Source organism: Astatotilapia calliptera, chromosome 8 (genome assembly GCF_900246225.1).
Source record: "Astatotilapia calliptera chromosome 8, fAstCal1.2, whole genome shotgun sequence".
Classification (NCBI taxonomy): Eukaryota; Metazoa; Chordata; class Actinopteri; order Cichliformes; family Cichlidae; genus Astatotilapia; species Astatotilapia calliptera.
Window position 1 is genome coordinate 21,258,399 of NC_039309.1, and position 8,083 is coordinate 21,266,481.

The 8,083-nt window shown below is 41.5% G+C and overlaps 1 protein-coding gene across 1 annotated transcript in view; it reads left to right on the plus strand.

The window, feature by feature from the left end:
* The first annotated feature begins 304 nt into the window (after positions 1 to 304).
* hs3st3l (heparan sulfate (glucosamine) 3-O-sulfotransferase 3-like) overlaps positions 305 to 8,083 on the plus strand; it is a 26,363-nt gene continuing 18,584 nt past the window's right edge. Inside the window, exon 1 of the mRNA XM_026177403.1 lies at positions 305 to 1,129. Within this exon, the coding sequence (XP_026033188.1) occupies positions 630 to 1,129 (500 nt within the window). The 5' untranslated portion in view covers positions 305 to 629. The remainder of the gene's footprint in view (positions 1,130 to 8,083) is intronic.

Here is an 8,083-nt window from a genome sequence, read left to right on the forward strand (position 1 = left end):
AAATATGCAATGGAGAGAGATGATAATGCTTGATGCGCTGATTTGTAGCATAAAGTCCCAGAAATTAATCATTTCTTTTGATAATAATGATTACTGAACATGTGAGGTGATCTTTTTCTTTAATAACTTCTATAAGTCTTCACCAAATAAATAATACTGTAATTAAAAGAGCCCCAAGCCATAACCCCGCAATCAAAGATATCTGAGGGAAAAGAGAGAGAGAGAGAAAACTGTGGACGTGAATCCCCTTAGGATAAGCCGTGGTAGAGAGACGCAGAGTAATCCAGTGAAGTGGGGAGAGAGAGAGAGCGAGAGAGAGAGAGAGACCCGCTGCAGCGAGGCTCTGACATCAGAGCGTTATTAGTTCCCCTAGGTTGCCAGGGTGGGTGAGTAAGTGGGCGCATATCCTGGATGTCACGTAAACACTAGTTCCAGTGATTTACTGAGTTTGAGCGGCTTTATGGTTCGAAGAGTTCTCAATATGCTCCAAACACGCGACGTGAACGAGCAGGAGAGCAGCGGAGCGGACTGACAGAGACTCTCCAAGAGTTCACGGGATGTTCATGGCGTTAGGATGTGAGCTGAACTTGTGGTAGAATGGCCCATTATCACACATGGGCCTGTGAGGAATGGCAACTTTTTACCACCACCACCACTACAACCACCATCATCACCACCACCCTCCGAACACGGACCTGCGGCGGCTTTTCCACCGGCTCACCATCGCGTCCTCGCTGAGCATCCTCTGCTTTTCGTTGGTCTACTTTCTCACTGGATGCTGCGAGTCGGAACTGACAGAAAACTCTGAAATAAAGTCGCCCACGAGCGAATTCCTCGTGTCGGGGTCAGGATGGCCGTACGAGAGAAACGGAACCAGTTTTGCCAAAGAGAGTGTCACCGCAGCTGGAGAAGGCGCATTCGGCAGCGAGCATCCCGAGCTGGAGGCGAACAGCTCCGGGAAAGAGTGGACAGCCACTCGGAGGTTACCCCAGGCGCTGATTATAGGGGTTAAAAAAGGAGGCACCCGAGCACTGCTGGAGTTTCTGCGGCTCCATCCAGACATCCGCGCCCTGGGGTCTGAGCCGCACTTCTTCGACCGGCATTACGCACGGGGATTGGACTGGTACAGGTACGCGCACTTTACGCACAGAATCCAGCTCACCAGAAGTGCTGAAAGTACTTTAGTTTTTGCACGAGTTGCTCTTTGTTTTATTTTTCCTTTACAAAGTTTATCCTAAGAAGATGTGTCTTACAGAAATCTGTATTTTTTAAAAGAGAAAACCAAAATGCTACAGTGCCCTAATAATTCTTGTCATTTAAATGACACAAATGATTCCAGTATTAGGTTTCTGTATTACATTCGAGAGCCAATTAGTAACCGCCAGCTTCATCTTGTGTACCCAAACACATCTACTGCTATTCCGAAGAGGTTTAGGTGACAGTCAAAGAGAATTTGCCATCTGGCTATACCAATCTGTGCATGCGTACACGTGTGTACTTGCCATACTTGCTGTGTGCGTGCATACGTGCCTGTTTGTTTGTAGGGCTGCAGAGAAAGAGAGCAGAGGCCTCCCAGACTGACTTCTCACAGAGCAGCAAAGTAATCATCTCTGGAGCCAGAGCCAGATGTTACTGTTGTCATGTGGCTCAGTTCTTGGGCTGTTTCATGACAACTCGGAAACAAACACACACACACACACACACACACACACACACACACACTCTCTCTCTCTCTCTCTCTCTCTCTCTCTCTCTCTCTCTCTTTTCTAGGTCCAATTCAAGTTACTTAGACCTGGTAGAGGGGACTTTGAGGGAAAAAAAGTTCCCAACAGATGCTGGATTACACATTTTTGATTTTCATTCTGCTTTTCGAACTGTGCCTACTGTAAGCCTGTGCACCCACAGACCCGCAAACTGCTCCAAATATGACAGATTAAAACTGTATCCAAATCTGGATACAGTGTTGCATGCTGTTAACCAGCTTACAGTATATTACAGGGGCTCAATAATGGCTCTCATTGGCCTGGATCTGGGAGCCTGTTTGATACGTCAGCAGCAATTTAACCTATGACTCAGAGAGATAAAGTGAGAGAAGTAATATCTGCTTCCTGGGGAGTGTTTTTACATTGATGTGATCACATGCAAAGACAGGAAAACACACCACAGCCACCATCATGTCAAAAACTGTGGGATGTAAACATAATGAGAAAATTCCACAAATCTGGAAGTACTGAGAAAGCCACAGAGGCCTCATCTGTCTGCCTACATGTCTGCTCTGTGTGAGAGTGTGTATGTGTCTGTGTGTGCCACAAGATTATGTGTATGTGACACCAGATTGTCACATCTTACCCTCAGACCAGATGGGCCTCGCTGCATGTTGGGCCACTTGACATCACTGTCAGCTCTGTCAATTGACCTCTGACTCTAGGTCACTTTACGCTGAGAGTTAATGATGTGTTCACACCACTTCATAACAAGCAGTTCACAAAGGACAAAGGACATGGACCCCTTTGTTTGTGGTTATTGAAAAAATTCTTAAATTACTATTGTTTTTATTTGTATTTTCTAATGTTGATTTAAAAAAGACTGCAGTTCAAGAAGTTATACTACATATATATATATATATATATATATATATATATATATATATATTCCTCAGTTGTACCAGCTTTATATATATGTATAATCATGTGAACAAAAGCCTTTCTAGTCAGAGTCTGGGACCTCCTATTAGTCCTATCACTGCAAAGAGGACAGTTTAATCACACTGCTGAGCTATTTCTCACAAAACGAAAGCCAATCTATCATGAAGGTCAAAGCTGAGCTGTAGAGGAAACTTTTCGGCATCATAAGAGAAACACAGCGCTCAAAAACATTACATTTATTTGATATCTGCTGTAACACCGGGCAGCATGGTAGTGTGGAAGTTAGCCCTGTTGCCTCACAGCAAGAAGGTCCTGAGTTTGACTCCATTGTTCTGTGTGGAGTTTGCATGTTCTCTGTGTTTTATGTGTGTTCTCTCCAAGTATTCCAGCTTCCTCCCACGGTACAAAGACATGCAATTAGTCGGGTTAGGTTAACTGGTCATTCTAAATGGCCCATAAGCAAATGGTTGTCTGTCTCAATGTGTTAGCCCTGGCTGGGAGCCTAACACATAGAGTGTACCCTACTTCTTGCCCTATGGTAGCTGGGATAGGCTCCAGCCCCCCACAACCACAAGGATGGATAGATGAATTCTAACAAAGAAGTAAATATTGCCAAAAGCTTTAAAAACTTTATTTTGGGGCAAAGTGACCAAAGTTTTTTTTTCAGATTTGACTGGTCTTTCATACATTTTTTTATGTGTCAGTGAAGTTAAAGCTATTATAGACAATGCTCAAAAACAAACTGAGTAAATGGGTGCATAGAAGTATTAAAGATGGCTGCCAAGTTATGAGACTTACTTCTGGAGTGACCACAAATTGCTTGCTTAGCTACTGGTCACGCAATCGTTATTATTATTATGTATTTCTTGACAATTGAAAGTAAAGTTATTCTTGTTTCTGTGCAAGTTTGAAGGAACTTAATACATAAATTACAAAATATCTTTAAAAAGGCATCCTATTTTTTTTTTAAAACAAAATGTAGTTGATTTCGTTTTGCTTCTCTTCTATAATTTATGTGTGAGATGTAAATGCCAGAACATGACATGCAAAAACGAATTAGCATATTTTTGAGGGGGGTTAGCTTACAAGTAGTCTTATTATTGTTATTTTTTTTCCCGATTAAATACTTGAACCAAAGATGGAGTTTGTACAGGGAGTGCAGAATTATTAGGCAAGTTGTATTTTTGAGGAATAATTTTATTATTGAACAACAACCATGTTCTCAATGAACCCAAAAAACTCATTAATATCAAAGCTGAATGTTTTTGGAAGTAGTTTTTAGTTTGTTTTTAGTTTTAGCTATTTTAGGGGGATATCTGTGTGTGCAGGTGACTATTACTGTGCATAATTATTAGGCAACTTAACAAAAAACAAATATATACCCATTTCAATGATTTATTTTTACCAGTGAAACCAATATAACATCTCCACATTCACAAATATACATTTCTGACATTCAAAAACAAAACAAAAACAAATCAGCGACCAATATAGCCACCTTTCTTTGCAAGGACACTCAAAAGCCTGCCATCCATGGATTCTGTCAGTGTTTTGATCTGTTCACCATCAACATTGCGTGCAGCAGCAACCACAGCCTCCCAGACACTGTTCAGAGAGGTGTACTGTTTTCCCTCCTTGTAAATCTCACATTTGATGATGGACCACAGGTTCTCAATGGGGTTCAGATCAGGTGAACAAGGAGGCCATGTCATTAGTTTTTCTTCTTTTATACCCTTTCTTGCCAGCCACGCTGTGGAGTACTTGGACGCGTGTGATGGAGCATTGTCCTGCATGAAAATCATGTTTTTCTTGAAGGATGCAGTACCACTGCTTGAAGAAGGTGTCTTCCAGAAACTGGCAGTAGGACTGGGAGTTGAGCTTGACTCCATCCTCAACCCGAAAAGGCCCCACAAGCTCATCTTTGATGATACCAGCCCAAACCAGTACTCCACCTCCACCTTGCTGGCGTCTGAGTGGGACTGGAGCTCTCTGCCCTTTACCAATCCAGCCACGGGCCCATCCATCTGGCCCATCAAGACTCACTCTCATTTCATCAGTCCATAAAACCTTAGAAAAACCAGTCTTGAGATATTTCTTGGCCCAGTCTTGACGTTTCAGCTTGTGTGTCTTGTTCAGTGGTGGTCGTCTTTCAGCCTTTCTTACCTTGGCCATGTCTCTGAGTATTGCACACCTTGTGCTTTTGGGCACTCCAGTGATGTTGCAGCTCTGAAATATGGCCAAACTGGTGGCAAGTGGCATCTTGGCAGCTGCACGCTTGACTTTTCTCAGTTCATGGGCAGTTATTTGGCGCCTTGGTTTTTCCACACGCTCCCTGTTGACTATTTTGAATGAAACGCTTGATTGTTCGATGATCATGCTTCAGAAGCTTTGCAATTTTGAGACTGCTGCATCCCTCTGCAAGATATCTCACTATTTTTGACTTTTCTGAGCCCGTCAAGTCCTTCTTTTGACCCATTTTGCCAAAGGAAAGGAAGTTGCCTAATAATTATGCACACCTGATATAGGGTGTTGATGTCATTAGACCACACCCCTTCTCATTACAGAGATGCACATCACCTAATATGCTTAATTGGTAGTAGGCTTTCGAGCCTATACAGCTTGGAGTAAGACAACATGCATGAAGAGGATGATGTGGACAAAATACTCATTTGCCTAATAATTCTGCACTCCCTGTATAATGCAAACATACAAGCTAGCAACATGTATAAACATAAATAGCCTACTCAAAAATGCAGATTTTCAAGACAAAGCTTAGTTGTGATAACATTAAGGCTGGATAATAATTTTACTGTTTACTTTCCCTTTAAAAAAGTCTGGCTAACCTGTAACTAGACACAGCTCTCTGTGAATGGTATTCATGGCCATTGATCAATGGTCTTTGATCAGTAGTTGTTGATCAATGATCATAGTAAAGATCAAGAAACTGACCTCACAGCCCATTGTTCCCTCAGTTGTACCAGCTTCAGTCATTAAGCAAATATGCTGTTTATAATGTTGGAGAAACCTGCAGTCAGCTGAGACTGAAGAAGTCACCTGGATGATGACAAACATTTCTCCCACTGAAAACGCCACGTGCAGACGAACAGAATCAGCCTTTTGGGAGCTAACCTGTAGGTTTGTCAGGCTGCTCATATTCTGTGCCATGTTCCAAAATATCAATAATTATAGCTTTACAATGTTTTGCAAATGAACTATAGCTTAGAGAATACAAATAAGACTCAGCATCAACTTTTGGAAATAAGACTCATGTTGTAATAAATGAGAATGAGGCATAAGGCAAAAATGCACTTTTTCTAACAGATGGTTAATGGAGGGTCAGCTTCAGTGCTTACTTTGTCAACATGACATTTTTGTGTAGATACTTTTGTTTTGTTTTTTTTCAGTTTAAATTAAAGAGGATGAGATATAGTGTATCTTCTTTAGAATCACCCCCTCTTCCATTTGGGAGTAAAATAACATTTAGCTTCCCCAGGACTATTGAGATCAGAGTCCTTGACAAAGATCCACTAATGGCGTTGAAGCAGAGATTGGATCTGGAAGAGCGCTGCGATGGGCCCTGAGATGGACTGGAAGTTTCCTCCTTACTGTGCTGCCTGGGATCGATAGCGCTATCTCCTCGCTCTGACCTTGGGTTGACTCCAGCGTTAGAGCAGTTAGCTTTGGTCAGCTCGGCTTCTGTTACAATTAGCAGGAAGCTTTCTCCTACATTGGCATAACCACCCCCCTCCCTCCCTTTCTCGCATAGGCACACAGGGGTCATGTTACTCACAGCTTTTTTCTCTCCAAGCAACTCCGGATGAATCCATTAAAATTGCTCAGCTAGCAATTCACATTCTCCCTCATGATGCTTTCTTATTGAAAGATGGCATGACTGGCGGATGGAGAGCAAAAAAAGGAGGGGGTGAGGGGTAAAGTGGATGAGGAAGAGATAAGGCTTGGGTGAGCTGGAGGTTAAAGGGTGAAGCCAGTGTTACCGCAGCCTCACACATCTCTGCTGACCTTTGCTTCAACCCAAGGGACTGTTATCAGAGCTGGGCTCGTGTGTGTCTGCGTGTTTGTGTGTGTGTGTGTGTGTATCTTTGGGTTTGGCTATAGACATTCTGTCCTCCAGACAGCTGAGCTGGTTGTATTTCGTTCCTGAGGTACAGTGAGATTTATCAATATATTATTGATTCTGATTTACTGGCAGTAAAAAATGTGACTCTTTTAATAAAAAGCAGCTTTATGCTTTGTGGTTGGAAGCCCATGGATAGCCATAGATAGTATAGACGATGAATGTAGCTTCCATATTTGTAAAGTAAAGCCAACATATATGCGTGAAAAAACTGCACCTGTGACACTTTTTGATTGCTAAAAAAACTCCAGTTTTGCTGCAACAGTCTGTTGTAAAATGGTCCTCAGATATCTGCTCTGTGAGCTTAGTAAACACATTTCTGAGCATATCCAGTTTCACAACACTACGATGGTGAGAAGCGTGCAGCTCAGGGCTTTACAACAACCAGTGGCAGGTGTCATGGAGGCTACTACCTGTCTAGCTAGCTAGCCTACTAGCTAGCCAGCTAACTGTATATAAAAGATAGATCATTAGTGTTTTGATTGCAGAAATGGTCGATTTCTGGAGTAAAACTGGCTGTATTTGGCTGAGAAAGTGTTATCTGTTAAGCATTCACAAGCAGTCAGGTGCAGTGCAAATAGACACGAAGGTCAAAGTCAATAATTCAAATTAGCAGAGCTGAGGCAGACAGCTGCAGTTTAAAAGTGTAAAGGAGAGATCACCCAGACTACAGCTATTATAACGTGGAGAGCTGTTTAATTATTTATTTATTTATTGGTACCATGGTTGAAAAAAGTTTTTTAATACTGTAAAGTTGGGCATTTTAACATGTGATTTCATGGGAGGGGTTTATCTAACTGCTATCTGAGACAGCCTCATGTGACCACTAGAGGAGCTGCAGATTCTGGCACGTCAGTGTTAGCATCTTTTTTCAGATGTGGAGGCAGCCTCTTTGTTCCGGACACACCAACTTACCTTGGCATAAATCTACAAGTTCCTGAAAATTGATTAAAAAAACACCCAAAAAACTTTTATTAAGTTCTTGGAGCAGTGTGAAATCCTAAAGTTCTGCTTTATTTGTAGTTACTTTAAGTTTAGTCTTCAGCGGTGAATGTTAGATTCTTCCTGAGCCTCACAGATAATTTATTTTTCACTACCTCGACTTGAAATTTATGCTTAGGATCAAATAAGCCAATAACATTTTAAGATATTTAAAGGCATAAATCTTTATGTATTTTTTTGTATTTAAATAAGACCAATTTCACTGAAACCTTTTTAAAACATAAAACTATTTGTTGAAATTTATTCCATAAATAAATAAATAAAAAATAATGTTTTAATGCTCCATTATTTTACTTTCCCC